The following is a 15,126-nucleotide window of genomic DNA, read 5'->3' as shown; positions in this document are numbered from 1 at the left end:
ACTACGTAAATATGTACATACATACTGTATTTATGATATACTTTAACGTGTTTAACATATATAAGATTGCCTGCCATCTAGGGGAGGAGATGGAGGGAAAGAAAGGAAAAGTTGGAAAAGCAGTGTTTGCAAGGGTCAATGTTGAAAAATTACCCATGCATATGTTCTGTCAATAAAAAGCTACAATAATAAAAATAAATAAATAAGGTTCAATCTAAAAAAAAAAAATCATGTATTGTAATTTCAAAGAACAAGAAGCATACTCAAATGCTGCCTTTTAATTTACTTCCAAAGCTAACTGTTGAAATATAGGCTCATGTATTAATTTTTATATATGTTATACATTTACTTATCTGCGTACAGAGGTTGTAAATCCCTTAAAGACAGGGATGGTTTTGTTTCTGTACCCTGCTTAGTAAGCACCTAATAAATGTTTGTTGAATTGAGTTGAGTCTTGTTCGAATAATGCTAACAAAAGAAAAAACTAAATACTGAGCCTTATCAAACTTTTACTTAGAAAGGACAATTCAGAATATTAATCTCTAAACAATTACATACAAAATAATAAAGATCATTAACACATGAATTGCATACAAAAAGAATACATACATATTATTATTAACATATGAATTATACTGTTTTTCCTTAATATAACTATTAAAGGTGATTATCCTTTGCCACTAAGTTTGCATTTGAGGTTTCTCTTCCTTGACAGCTGGATACACTCAGAAAATTAAAACTAATTGTAAAATCAGTCCAAGTTAGTCAAATCTAGTCTTCATTTCGTGAAAAATTTAGGGTTCCTTTAAATACCTCAAGAGGGTATTGTGAGATTTTAAAACAACAAAAACAATTCATATATCTATATCTTATTTTTAATAGAGAGGTATTGAAATTTTAAAATTTTTACATGTGAAGGGAATCTTATGCAGAGAATTCTTCCAGTGGCCTATTTGTTAAGCGATTTCATTTATGTTATTCAAGCAATTCAGGAAATTCTACTCCCAAGACTTTCATACAGCCAAGACTTAAAACCTTACCCTACCCACAAAGCCTGTGACTGTTTCTACTTTTGGAAAGGGATTTAAAATCTCATCTAGTCCAGCTTCCTCATTTTATACTTACCCTTGCTTTCTTATTTTTAAATGAAAATTCTATTTCAGGTTTAATTTGGAAACATTCGTAATAGTTCACAGTACAGCAGAAAGACACTTTATTTAATAAAGCAATCCGTATCATTGCTTCACTTTACCTGGTTTCTCCTCCTCACCTTCAGCTAGTTTACTTTTGGGAGGAGTTTCACGAGTAGAATTCACAGCTCGGCGAATAGGCATGGTGTTATCTTCAACCTTCAAAGAGAAATTCAGAGATAGCCAAAATTAAATAATTATGACAATGTTGCTGAATTAAATTTTTTCTGGTATTTTAAAAGGGGCCTAGTTGGGTGTTAGAAGATGTTGGAGAAATCTTCAAGCTGACTCCAGGGTAAGTTCTCTGAAGGTGAATATGATTTTTTAGGAAATGCATCTCAAACTTTTCATGTTCATATTTAAAGTGGTAACCAAAATTAATTATGTTTTATTTGGAATAAACTTCAAAGGATTTCAGGAGTTAGAAGAGTGGGAGATAAAAAGGATACCTGCACACCTCTGGTTTTGACACTCATAACCCAGGCTTCTAAAAGTAGGGGAGGGAGAATGCACCACCACGTAGCCCCTGGCAGGGCTGGAAGTCAGGGACGGATCCAAGGGCGAGCTTCAAGAACGGGCCAGCCCCTACCTCACCTAACTTGTCCGCGTGGATCAGCTGAGCTCCTACTCTGAGTGGGAGTGCCTTAGGATGGACGAGTTCAGCTTCAGACGTATCAGTCGCCATTTAAATTAATTTCTAGGCCCAAGTGCAGGTTACACTCTGAAGCCTCAGCTTTTAACCACAAGGATTTTTCCTAATGGTTTCACAGTGCAGTGAGGAGTCAACCTAAAGTACAGAAAAGACCTGGTGTGAAGGTTAACAAAAACAAAACTAAACTAAAAAGTCTAAACTTATTTTAAATCCAAAGGAATGTATATAGCTACATATATATATATATATACATATATATATATATACACACACATACATACATATATATATATATATATATAAATGGGAAATGACTTGGTTATCTTCAAAAATATGATAAAGTAGCTAACAAAATATAAAACTATTTAAAGCAGCAAATAAGACAAATGCAAAAGCCAAAGCAGGAATCTGTTCAATATTGAGCCTTGCAGATGAACAGAGGAGAAAAGGCCAGGCAAAAAATTCATATAAAATTAAATCTACTTTTATCTATGAATTTAAAGAGGAAAGTATAAGATTATAAGGAGTTCTGTTCCAGAGAAAATAGAGAAGGATTTTAGTCTAAAAGGAACAGTCATAGAGAGTCTAAACTATCTGCACTATAGTCTTACAGTTAGAAAAGCAATTTTCTTCTCCTTTAAAGGGAAATCCACACCGTTCTCAGGAGGATGGTGCTGGCAGGGAATATTGCATCACAGGGAGATTTTACAAACCTGGGAAGCAAAGCTAGGCTTTAAAAGAACAGCACTACACTAAGTTTCAAAGATTTACTTTTCATATTTTTAAATAATCAAAAGACAGAGAAAAAGCACAATTAAATACTTTAAAACAATACAATTTCTCAATGATTTTTTAAAATTGTGATGAACAGTGGTTGAAATAATATATTTTGTAACAAAAATTCTACTTTGCCTGTATGTTTAGCTTTTTTTTTTTTTTTTAAATCAATTTATTTTTTGTACCTCTGCACTTGTGGAAAAAAGGATAAAGTAGCAAAATAGTAAAATCAGCTATTTCAAAACTTCTAGATTTGGCTGAAAGCCTAATTAGAAATATACAGGTTTCTAATTCTAAGGGGACAATTGTGGAGAAGTCTTGGGATTCAAAACCATAGAGAACACCGTAAACAAGGAAAAATACCAAAATTTGAGGTCATTTGGAGTCTTATCCCAAAGCAATAAATTCAAGGAAACTGGGCAGTTTAAAACTTGCTTCTGATATAATGGTGATGGTGGTAGTAGTGATGATGATGGCTAGCATTTGTATAAACACTTTAAAAGATTGCCAAGTGCTTTACAAATATTATCTAATTTTACCATCAGGACAATTCTGTGAGGTAGATGCTATTAATATTTCCATTTTGCAGGAAATTGAAGGGTGAAGTGACTTAAGTGTCCAGGCTGTTAAGAGACTGAGGCTGAATCTGAACTCAGATCTATTTGACTTCAGGACCAGGGCTCTATCTATTCTCTATCCTGGCTATACCATCCAGAAAACCAGTCAATAAATGCATTCTTTCAAAAACTATGTATTTGAAGATGACAATTTAGAAATGATGTATTCTCAAGAAATGGTCCCCCCCCCTTTTAAAATGTTAAGTGCTTCAAAAAATTCTTTTCTGATGAGTTCTTGGTCACATGACCCTAGCGCACACACTATGGGGTTTCTTATTTCCTTTCTAAAAATACTTTTTAAAAAAACATGCGCGACATTCAATAGTATAAGAGTTGAGGGAACACAAAAATCTTTCAACTGAAAATGGTTAACGGCAGGTGCATACTTAGCATGAATGTCTATGTTGATGCATGAATGAGTCTTTCCCTCTTTACCCTCATTTCTATTCATTCAAGAAATCTAAAGCAGGAGCTTTGAAATCATGAAAAGCCAGCCATTCTGAAAAGTTACAAATCAATACAAATATATATCGACAAATGTATCACATCAACTAATTTGAGTTGCCCAGGGGGAAAAAAATTGTTTTAAGTATGCAAGATCTAAATCCTTTCCAAATGTCACATTTAAGGTATGTTTATTTTTTTAACCAAATATCACAGCATTCTTGACACTGTTTAACTTATTTTTTTAGTGATTAAACAAGTCCTAGAGTAACTACTCATTCTTAAACTCAATGGAATTAAAAAATAACAAAAAGCTGACAGATGAGCAGCTAAACACTACAGCTAAATGAAACTCCATACTCCCATTCAATTCCAATGGCTCTTAGTTACCTGGAGGATAAATACAGCCTTCCATTTGGCACTGAAGGGAGTGGGGAGAGAGCAAGAATTTATTAAGCGCTTACTATGACCCAGGTTTTTTGCTCAACACTTTACAAATACTATTTCATTTGATCCTCACAACAATTTTGTAAGGTAGGTAGGTGTTTAACAATTCTGGAAACTGGTCAAATAGCTACCAAGTGTCCCAGATGCAATTTGAACTCAAATTTTCTTTATTCCAGGCCTTACACTCTATTCACACTGCTCAAATAAGCTGCAAAATTGTCCACAACCTAAACCCTTCTTCCCTACCTTTCTAGTTTCATATTTTGTGCCCATCTTCATATATACTACAACCCAGTCACACTGGACCATTTGTTGATTTTTGTTTTGTCCCACAACCTTATTCTAGATGCTTGGGATGCTTTCCTTTTCACTGATTTACATCTCCTTCATTAAAATATAAAAGCTCTTTGAGGCCAAGGATTGTTTTTGTTTTATTTCACTATCTTAATTTGTATCCCCAGGATTTCTGAAGGCACATAGTAAGCACTTACTAAATGCTTGTTAATTGACTGATAACTAGTGAAGCCCTCATTCCACAACAAACATTAGGATCCAAATAAAGGATAATGTAAGAACTTCACTTTAAATATACGACATTTAGACCAGGGGTATCAAACTCAAATAGAAATAGATCTCTGCAGATCACATATTGACTTAGGAAACCACAAAACAACATTATCTAGGTTGAATTGTATTTTTACTTTGTTAAGCATTTCCCAGTTACATGTTGATCTGATTTCACCAGAAAATTTTGAGGAGTTTAGAGAAAACTGAAGTAAATTTAGACAACTCTGCTCTAGAGTGTTTCTGGAAGTAACTCCACCCTAGCAAAAGAAAACATATGTATAAGATATGTTGTTTATCTCGGAACTCTAAATATTCATGCTTATTTTTTTTTCTAGTGACATAAGAGCCATAAACTACATACTTTATACTTAAGATGTTGCAAAAAAATTGATTCTGCTTCCAAGGAGTCACATAATTGGAAAGAAATAGTCTGTACTCTTTTGAAAAAAAAAAGTACCTGTAGAATTGAGATAATTATGATATATTCTATCTACTACCCCCTCCCCCTCTCTTCCCATATATGAACAAGTTTCTCAAGAAATCTGGAATTATCTAATATATTCTGTATGTTCAAAAAGAACCTGAAAAATAAACCAAAAAAGCCCTTGGGTATGCAAGGTAGAAAAATATTTACTAAGTGAAAAGCAAAGGCATTTAAAACTGCAGCTTAGAGTAGGTCGAGGACAAAGCAAGCTAATCACAGTAAAGTCTTTTAACACAGCGGAAGGAAACGGCAAACCGAAAGACTGACTATACATAGATTTAGGAAAGTCACACAGATAAAAATTTCACTTCAGGCTAGTTAGTGAACCACTGTTGGGGGTGGGGCAGAGAAAGGATAATGCAGTCATTAAACTCTTACAATTCTCCAATTAACAAAGCTAACAAAATTCACTCACAATACACTTTAGCCTAGAGAAAACAAGCTTCTACTTAAGTATAAAGTATGTAGTTTATGGCTCTTATGTCACTAGAAAAAAAAATCAGAATTAATGAACAAGGATTTGATTTCTCTCAGAAATGTCAATATGGTCAACAAAAAAGATACTATAAAAGCAAAAAAAATTATAAATAATATTCAATTTAATTCCTTTCAATAGAAAAGAAATACTAAAACGTAAGCAGGAATCTTGTAATACCCGCTTCAGTGCATTTCCGTTATTGTGTGTGTGTGTGTGTGTGTGTGTGTGTGTGTATCTATACTATATAGATACACAAACGGACAACTCCAATTCGGCACAAAAGCTATGCAAAAATTGGCATGAGTTGCAATGAATAGATAACGCCAAAGGGTGTGTATCACTGTTCAAAACTTTAGGGAGAAAACCCACAAAGTTTCCCAACCTTAAATCTTTTAAAAAGGTCCTTGAAAAAAGTGGAGTCATACCCAAACTTGATTTGTAAACCTAAAGCACTTTTTAATTAATTTATGGCCAGGAGTACTTCGGGGTATCCCCCACCCCACGCCCTTCCATATTTTAACCAAAGAAAAATTATAAAATGTTACTATGATTACACCACAAGTCAATGGCAAATTCTTCGGGATTTTCATACAAGAATTTGAGATTTTAACAATTTGCCTAGTAATTCAAAAACAAAAACCCAATTTGTATAGGCGCTTCTATCTTTTAAATACAGCAGCTGGTTAAAAAGCCATATAGGCATAAAAAACTAAATCACAATAATCGTAAAATAGTATAAGTAAATGAAAGCCACGTATCTAGTTTCTAAAATGACTGAATTCTGGGATGCCATAAAATCTAATCACCTTCACTATAGGCAACATTTTTATCGAAATACTTTTTTATCCATATGGTTATAAAGGAATGCCAACACTTTTTCTAAAAGAGGTTCCAGACGATTCTGAAGTTAACAAAATTCTAGAGCTAGAAAACTCTTAAGAGGCCATGCAGTTCAGTCTTCTTCACAGAAGAGAAAAGTGAGATCCGGACAAAGCTGCCGGAACCCCGCTTCTCCGGACTCGCAAGCAGCCCAGCTTGGGCAGCTGTCCAGCCAGGGCCAGGCTACCGGAATCCCCTTTGCGGGGATTTTGGCCAGCGGTGGGCCAGAGGAAACAAAATCAGGTCTGAGCGCAGTAACGGTTTGGCCCCTTCTTTATTAGGGGCTAATGGGGGGGAGGAGGAGAAAGTCGTAGGCTTTAGGGCCGGAGAGAAGTTTACGCCGTACAAAGCCCCTGCGCGAATGCTCCTCGGATTCTGCTCGGACCCGGGAATCCGCCCGGGCTCGAGCTTCCCGCCGCCCTCCCCCCAAAGCCACGGCGAGCCCCAAACTTGGCCCGTCCCTGCGCTGGGGGCGTGACCAGCGGGAGCATTCGGGAATGGGGAAAGTGGACTAGAGGGGTCCCGGGGCCCGGCGCACTCGGGCCCCGCCGATGTTCCGCGGGACTGCAGCCCGCCAAGGCCGGGAAGAGGGCCTAGGCCACAAGAGGCCATCCGAAGGCTAGAGAGGGCGCAGGCGCGCTCGCTCCTGCCCGCGGAACGGAAAGGGCCGCCGACACTCACCGCGCCCAGCAAAGCCCCGGGCCTCAGCCTCACCCCCAGCACAGCCGGCTCCGTAATGGCGGCGACGGCGGGGGGCGGAGCCCCGCGGAAGGGCCGGACCTGTCACGCGCGCGGCAGCCAATCATCGCCCCCCGAATCTTTTTAAGTTCAAAGGATGGGGCTCTAACTATGCGGCTGGGGAGAATCGACTGGGGTGCACAGGAAGGGTAGGAGGGGAAGGGGCCCAGTGTCTGCAAGGGGGAAAGACAGGCCCCACGTCTAGGCATTCGGAGAATGCGCAGCTCCGGACGGGCCTTCAGGGACTGCGTAAACCAATCCGCGCCGGGCAGGAAGAGACCGCGCAAGCGCAGCACAGCCTCGGAGGGACCGGTCCAGGGAGGAGCATCCCTCTCCCCCCCATCATTTAACCCCCTCCCCCGCGACTGCAAACAAAACAGAAGCGGGGACGTGCGCGCGCCAGCGGGCCCAGGAGGATGCGCCGGCGCGAGGGGCTGGTGGGAAAAAAAAGGGGGGGGCGGTTTGGGGGACGACAAACAAAAGGCTTGGTGCCCCCCCACCCCATCCCCTTCCGCGGGTAGCCCTTCTGCCCCCTCGCATCGGCCCGGCCCCGCCTCCCTAGCCTAATCTCGCTTCGCCTCAGGAAGGGGCGGCGGCGGCGGCCTCGGGCCCGGGCGCTCCGGGGCCCGCGGAATCCCACCGCGACCTCCCCTTCCGCCCCGTCAAGGCTGTGGCCTGCGTTACCTCTGCGCTCTCCCCTGTTCCAGGCGTCCACGTCCCCCCGCGGCCTGTCAGCTCCGCTTCCCCGCCCGCTGCTCGCCGCCGCTGGCTGCCTTCCGCGGGTCCGTCCGTCCGCCTAGCCCCGCCGCTGCGCTCTGCAGCCCCGCCCCCCTGCCCGCGGCCCCGCGGCCCCTGCGCGCGCGCCCGCTAGCCCGTCCCCCCCTCGCGCCCTTCAACGGCCGCGCGCCACCGCCGCCCCCGCCGCGCACTCCCCGATGCCCGAAGGGGACGCCCGCCCCCTGCCGGCGCGGCCGCGGGGTACGGGGAGGCCGACCCGAGGGAGCGCGCACCCTCCGCGACGGCCAAGCGGACGAGCCCGCAGGCTTCTTGGCGTCGCCTTCCCAATGGAGACTGCGTGGTGGGGGCCGGCGCCGGCGCCCCAGGGCGGGGGCCTCCGCCGGGCGAGACGGAGGTGCGGGCTGCCCGGAGAGGCGCCGGAGAGGAGGCGGGCGCCTCGGGCCTGCCGCTCGCGCTCGGGCCCGGCTGCCTCCCCTCCCGCGCCCACCTTCTCGCGGCGGCGTCCGGGCCGGAGCGCTTGGGGACAATAGTGACCTCAGGCCGCGTGCACGTGCACTTTGGTTGGGCCCCTTGGCCTTGGCCTTCCTCCTGTATCCCTCGCACCCCAAACCCTAGCAAAGCGCCGGGATGGACTCGGTGCCATTTAAAAATCACGGCCGTCAGACAGGGGCCTCTCGGCTCATCACAAAATTCCTAGAGCTGTGCCGTGGACAAGGAATCGGCTGCAGTCCGGGGGTACTTAAACGCCACCAGCACGCAGTGCGCCCTTCCCCCAGCCAGTGGCGTGGGCTCCGCGGCTCCGCCCCGCCTCTAACTGCTCCCTGCGCCTCAAGCGCTCTCCCCCCCGGGATCACGCTCAGCGGCACGGGGCAAAGTCACTGCGAAGCCCGGGGATTCCCATCTGGTCGGAGCTCAATCCGCAAGCTTGGAAACTTCCTAAATAGTCCTTATTAGGAACCCAAGTTTGCAGTGAGAAAGGAACCTTCCCAGTTAGCAAACCTTCTAGCCAAATCTCACCTTGAGCCCCGCCTCTGTATGGGAGGAATAGACAAAAAGCTCGAGTTTTGAGAGAAAACTCTTTGTAATCACAGAAGATCGTTTTCAAAGAGTCTAGCTATGTCATGTCCATAGTTAGTAAATATCACCCTAGGATGAGATGCAGAACGTAGGTCGTTGAACTGTTTGGCCAGGCTCTGTACTGTGGCCACTAGTAAATTTCCTTGTTCTTTTCCTTTTTGGGGTAGAGGGAATGGAAGTAATATGGGAAGGACATAAAATGATGAATGGAAAGCTGGGAGGAAACACTAGTGATAAGCCTTCCAAAATTAGATACAAATGTATTGAATGTGAAAGATATAAAGGAGTTAATTAGTAATTTATTCCAACCCTCTCATTTTACAGATGGGCAAATCAGGACTTGAGAGGCAATAGGAGCTCTTCCAAAGTCATGGCAGAGCCTATAACAGAACCCCAGGTCTCATGACTCAGGATTTCAGCTACATTAAATACAGAAGCAACCTCCTCATAGCATATGGGGATCTTCCATTTCTTGCTCTTCATTTAAGCAATTATCCATGCTTAAAAACAGTTTAAAAAGTTTAAGTAACCTTAAAGGTAATTTTATTTTACAGAGAGGATACAAGCCCAAAGAAAGTAATTGGTATCTTGAACAGGATACTTTAGTATAATTTTGCAATGTTCAAGTCTTCTCTGGCCTATGGAACACAGACTGACTTAGAAACTTCATGGAGGCAGGGTCATCTGTCTCCCTCTTTTCTCCCCTTCCCCAGTCCCTTGTACTCACCCTGTGTTAAATAGTAAACTAAAGTAGAGAGGTTGATGTTGCAATAATAATCATGTTTATCTAACGTTGATCTTGCTAAGAGCCCTTAATGTCCTAATTCATCTTTGGAATTTCTCTTACAAGTTAAGGTTTAATTCTGCTATTTCTGAAGCATGCCAAAATCTTTTAATTCATCTGAATGTCTGTGAAGCACAAGAATCCATTTCTTAAGATATCTTCAGGAAAGATTAAAAATATTAAAAAAAAAAACCTATGCTACAAAAAAGTTGCGATGAGCACAGGGGGAAGGAGTATATTCACTAAGATGGAAAGAACATTAAATAGGGATTTAAGAAAGTACAATGTAGGGATTTAAGAAAGTACAATGTTAATGCTTGTTACCTGTATAGTTCGGGGAAAGTCACAACTTCTCAGGACTTAATTTCCTTCTTTGTGAAATGGGGCAAAGGTCCTGGATTAGATTATTCCTAGTCCCTTTTAGTTTTAAAAACCTACTGCTGTAGAGATGGTTTGAGAGCTAATGAGAAAGTCATTTTTCTGTGTTATTCTAAAAGAAATCTGTGCCATCTTTTGATTTATTAACAAATCAATTTATCAGTTTCTAGAAGCAACTGTTAGGTGAGGTGTCCTCCGAAAATAGTTTTTGTTGTCTGCATTGTACTTATCCTTCCACACACAAAACTTTAAAAAGCACAATTTCAAAATCTCACTTCAAGAATCAGAGGAGGAAATTCTTTTAACCTTAAACTTCTTCCATTACCTAGCCTAAAGGTTTCCTTAAACAAGATCCTAAAGATGCAGGAAGGGTGCAGGAAGTGGAAAAGTACCACCATTCCAGTTTGCTAATGGGGACAAGCATTTAGGAAAAGGCCCTTCCCCCAGCAGTTGCTAATTGGTTCCTGTCATCTTCCTCCTCGTGGGGCTGATCTTCAGTACTGATACCTGTCAGAGAAGGATCATAATAAATCCCATTTTCTCCTCTGTAGTACAATCAGGAGTTGTTCAGTCAGGCGACTCGTTTGTGTCCCATGAACATGCAGCTTTTTCTTGGCAAAGGTACTGAAGTAGTTTTTCATTTCCTTCTTCAGTGTGTCCCCATTTTACAGATGAGGCACTAAAGCAAAAAGTGACTAACCCAGAATCACACAGCAAGTGTCAAGGCCAAATTTGAATTCAGGTCTTCCTGACTGCAGACTCAGTACTCTATCCACTGAGCCATTTGTCAGTGCTTCTTCTCAACCGGAATTTGCATGAGGAAAATTGCCTGAGAAATGCAAGTATAAAGAAACTGGATGACAAGCTCTTGGCCTTTCCTTTCAAATTTTGAGATTGCTAGCTGCCATTCATATGTGAAATCTAGTAAGAACATATTGACTCAGTGACTTTGCAAGATTGTGTTCTCGGTATGCCTCCATAAAAGCAAAATAGCAGTTGATGTACTTGAAAAGCCTTTTTTCTCCTTTTAAACCTACCAGTCTCATTTATATTCTTTTATACAGATGCGTTTGTGCCTTACACCAGTCACCATGCTGTTGTAATAGTGAGTACTGATTGAAATTCCCACTTAGAGAACAGACTAACTGATGTCCAACTGACAGCTTCCTTAGTTCAAGTCCCAAGGCTAGGAAGGCATACTCATTTAAGGACTCTCCTGTTGTGCCAGATTTCGATAAACTTTTATAGCAGTCCTTACTTTCTCCCACAACATTAAAACCATATATACTGAGGCTACTACTTGCTGTGCCTGGGATAGAAGCTAAATTAAATTCTTAACATTGGTTAAACTTTTCTACCTAGAGGGACTACACTTTTTTAAATGTCTTGGCTTAGGTATTTTAACTTATTCAGATGTAATGTCTAACCAGTTTTAATTTTTACACTTAGTTACTCTCAGTTGAAAATGCATGAGGGGTAAGGTTTTTGCAATCTTCTCAATGGCTTCCTTGGAACTGTGCTGGCAAAGGCTCCATCCATCTCTCCAAGTTAAGAGGTTACTGGCTCCTTGCTGCCCTTTCCCCTATCCCATGCTTGGGTACTCCCCCCAAATCAGCACAAAGAATAGGACAGACCTTTCATTTGGAATGTGATAGTGGCATTAATAGATCTTCCTCAAGTGATGAGTGCCCCAAATGGCACCCTTTGGGAAACTCTCCAATATTATTCATGGCATAATTGACTGAACTCAAGCAAGACTCAAGACCACCTGAGTTTGAATCCTGCCTCAGACAACTGACTAGTTTTATGATCTCAGACAAGTCATTTTACCTCTCTGGATCTCATTTCCTCATCTGTAAAATGAGGGGATTGGACTCTACGACCTCTTTTGAGTTTCTATCCCACTTGAAATTTAGGATTCCATGTTTCTTAAAATGTAAATACTCCTGGCACAGATAACCTCATTAATCTTGGGTAACACCTTAGCATGAACTGTCTCTTGGTACAGAGAAAGTAGATGTGTCCAAGTATAGGCGGGTACATAGGTATATGTATATACATGTGAAATTTGTGAGGATCCACAATTTTTCTGATTGCTTGCTGAAAAGGATACTTGATTTAACAAGAAACACTGTGTAGGTTTAGTGGTTTCCAAATTACGAAAACAAATGCTAAGAATGCTACTTATATTGCCAAATTCATCTCCAATTTTCAACAATTAGGATACTTACCATAAGATTGCCAAAAGTCCCTCCTTGGCATCACAGCCTACTCTCTCTTCAGACACTAGCATAGTATGGATTCTGTAGATTTCAATCTGTGGTTAAGGTGCCAGATTGGCTAAAACTAGTTAGTCCACCTGTTTTGTTTTGTTTTTTGGTTAGTTTTTACTAAAACTAAATGTTTGATAGTTGTGACAGTTAAGACCAAAATGCATTTTTTTTTTTCCGAGAAAGGAAAGAAAAAATGTTTAAGACTGTGGAAGACAACTACACAAAGAATGAGATTCAAAGCCAAGAAAAGTTGAAAATTCCAGAATCCAAGCATGAATAAGACTAGAATATTGCATGTCCTGGGTTGAAGTAAATTACCTTAAATTATAAAGCACACAGTTGTATTGACTGCTTTCATAGTGAAAGTGATATAATTATGGAAAGGTTTTAAAGAAAACATTTTTGTTGTCATACAGAACACTTATCAATATTCTGATTAGGTTTGTTTCTTTTTCCTTCCCATTTACAGAACAAGTTGTAAAATTATTTTTTAGCACAATATATGACTAGAATTAGAATTTCATAGCAAAATTACAAGGGGCTCAATTAGCTCAAAAGCTAATAATATCCATGATTGGTTTGCTTTCCACTTGCATGCCTAAAATGATCTGTAGCCATTATTTTTTTATGAAGCATTGATTTAGGATGACAAGTTTATTACCAAGAGTATAAAAGATCCTGGATATGATTTAATAATGCACATAATTTTATGCAGTTTAAAGCTATACGCACATCAATTAAGCTCTCAGCTTCTAAATAACAATGATTTTTTTCCTGGCAAATATTACAGATTCATAATTGATCAACTGTTTACTGTTTCATAAGCAGGGATGGTTCTAATAGTTTTGGCTCATTCCATTCTGCCTGAGAGTCATCCTAAAGACAAACAGATTCAGTTTCAGTGGAGATCACAAACTGGCCCAATCCAAAAATAAAATGGTGCTAAAAGCTTAATTCATTGGTAGAGTAAATTTAAATATTAGTTGATTTCTGGTTTTTTTAGCAGGAGACTTCCATTAGATCAAAGATGGGTAATGATCCATAGTTTGATCCAATTTGATCCAATGGTAATTTAATAATTAGGAGCTGCTGAAAGCAACACAAAGCCTTTATTAAGTCCATACTTAGGAAGAGAGGCTACTTCCTTATATAAGGCTCGAGTTGTGTTTTAAGGAAACAGGAGAACATGATTTTCATTCAAGATAAGCCTAATATCCCATCTTATTTTGTGTGTTTTATAGATTGGGTTCCCTCTCTTCATGTTAAAACATGAGGCATAAATATATTGTTTCGTTTAAAATTACATTTTCACCATTTTCCAGATCTACAAAGATGTTTGATTTTAAATAGGCAATTTAAATTTTCCTTCATGTTTCTTCTCTCTTCCTGCATCATTCTATCCCTATTTTCTAGCCATGCAGGGGACTTTCCCTGTTGGTGCAAGAAGGAAAAAGTTGAGAAAACAAATCACAAGGAGAGGTTCAGGATTAAATAGTGGGTGGGAAGTTTTCTCTGTATCTATAGGGAAGCTGTTTTTTTTCTCTGCTATTCAGATGTCGTTAATGATGACTATCCATACACACACATGCACGCATGTGTGTACACACAGTTCTCAAGAAAACTATTTTTAAAAGGGAAGATTTTTCTCAAAAGGAAAATATCATTCCAACACTACTACTAGAAGAAAAATTATCCAAATTCATTTATGTTTTTTTTTTTTTGGGGGGGGGTAACAAGTGTTTCAAACTTGGGTTTAGTTTAAAAAGAATAAGGTTTATAAAAAAGTTGGGCCTAATGAACAGCCAATATTCAATAAGACAGCAAAAGGAATCTTTTTTTTTTTTTAAAGGAAAGGTTAGGAATTAAAAAATCAAAAAGTCTGAAGATCTTAAAAAACCTTTAAAAATTTCAAAACTTGATTTAAAAGCTAGAGTTTGAAGGAAGTGTAACATGTTAGTCATTAAAACTCTTTTATAAGAGTCATTGTTGGAGTAGAAGGTAGAGAATTGGTCAGATTAAGGATAATCAGCGTTCAAATCATCTTTTTAGTTGGCTGTGTGTTCCTAGACAAGTCACTATCCCAGATGCAGAGGTCATGTCAAACTGCATTGGTAAAGGGAGTTTCTTCTATCAATGAAACCATAAGTGCATTACCCACACATAGTTTCGTAATACTGTCTGATGTGATTGACTCCTGACAGAAAGCTTTTAATCCAACTCACTGTGGTGCAATGGAAAGATTGGACTTCCATCAGAAAACTGGTGCTCTTCCAAAACACTAGTTGTTTTGACTTTTTTTTTTTTTTTTAAGGTAAACCGTTACCTCTCTCAGCCTGTTTCTTCAATTCTGAAATGAAAATAAAAAGGAATGCAAGCAATCCCCCGTTTTCTAAATGTTAGCAGTCCATTTCAGGCCTGTGACTTCTTAGTACATCCTGCTTCTCTATAAAAACTAAATCAGAAAGGGATGATGCTATAGGAGTGCGCACATCAAATCTATAATCTCCTTATAATTATGTAAACTCTATTCAAGAGAAATAAAATGGTGAGATTTAAGTTCAAATAAAATTGGCTCATAGGAATAGGCATTAAGTTTTTAATGA

The 15,126-nt window shown here is 40.2% G+C and overlaps 1 protein-coding gene across 10 annotated transcripts in view; it reads right to left on the bottom strand.

Annotated features, from left to right (window-relative positions):
* The window catches only part of HP1BP3 (heterochromatin protein 1 binding protein 3), a 29,129-nt gene extending 21,042 nt beyond the window's left edge, over positions 1 to 8,087 (bottom strand). The window contains exons 1-4 of one of the 10 annotated variants that reach the window (XM_031962692.1): positions 7,958 to 8,085; positions 2,454 to 2,555; positions 1,780 to 1,977; positions 1,253 to 1,349 (exon numbers count right to left, since the gene is read on the bottom strand). In XM_031962692.1, the coding sequence (XP_031818552.1) occupies positions 1,253 to 1,349; positions 1,780 to 1,875 (193 nt within the window). In that variant the 5' untranslated portion in view covers positions 1,876 to 1,977; positions 2,454 to 2,555; positions 7,958 to 8,085. Of the gene's footprint in view, positions 1 to 1,252; positions 1,350 to 1,779; positions 1,978 to 2,453; positions 2,556 to 7,216; positions 7,915 to 7,957 lie in introns of those variants that run through there. The other 9 variants (XM_031962694.1, XM_031962700.1, XM_031962695.1 and 6 more) reach the window with 9 other exon arrangements.
* Between the last annotated feature and the right edge of the window lie 7,039 nt (positions 8,088 to 15,126).

Source organism: Sarcophilus harrisii, chromosome 3, assembly GCF_902635505.1.
Source record: "Sarcophilus harrisii chromosome 3, mSarHar1.11, whole genome shotgun sequence".
Classification (NCBI taxonomy): Eukaryota; Metazoa; Chordata; class Mammalia; order Dasyuromorphia; family Dasyuridae; genus Sarcophilus; species Sarcophilus harrisii.
The sequence above is the reverse complement of the archived record's forward strand: the minus strand, read 5'-3'. Positions and strand labels throughout refer to the sequence as shown.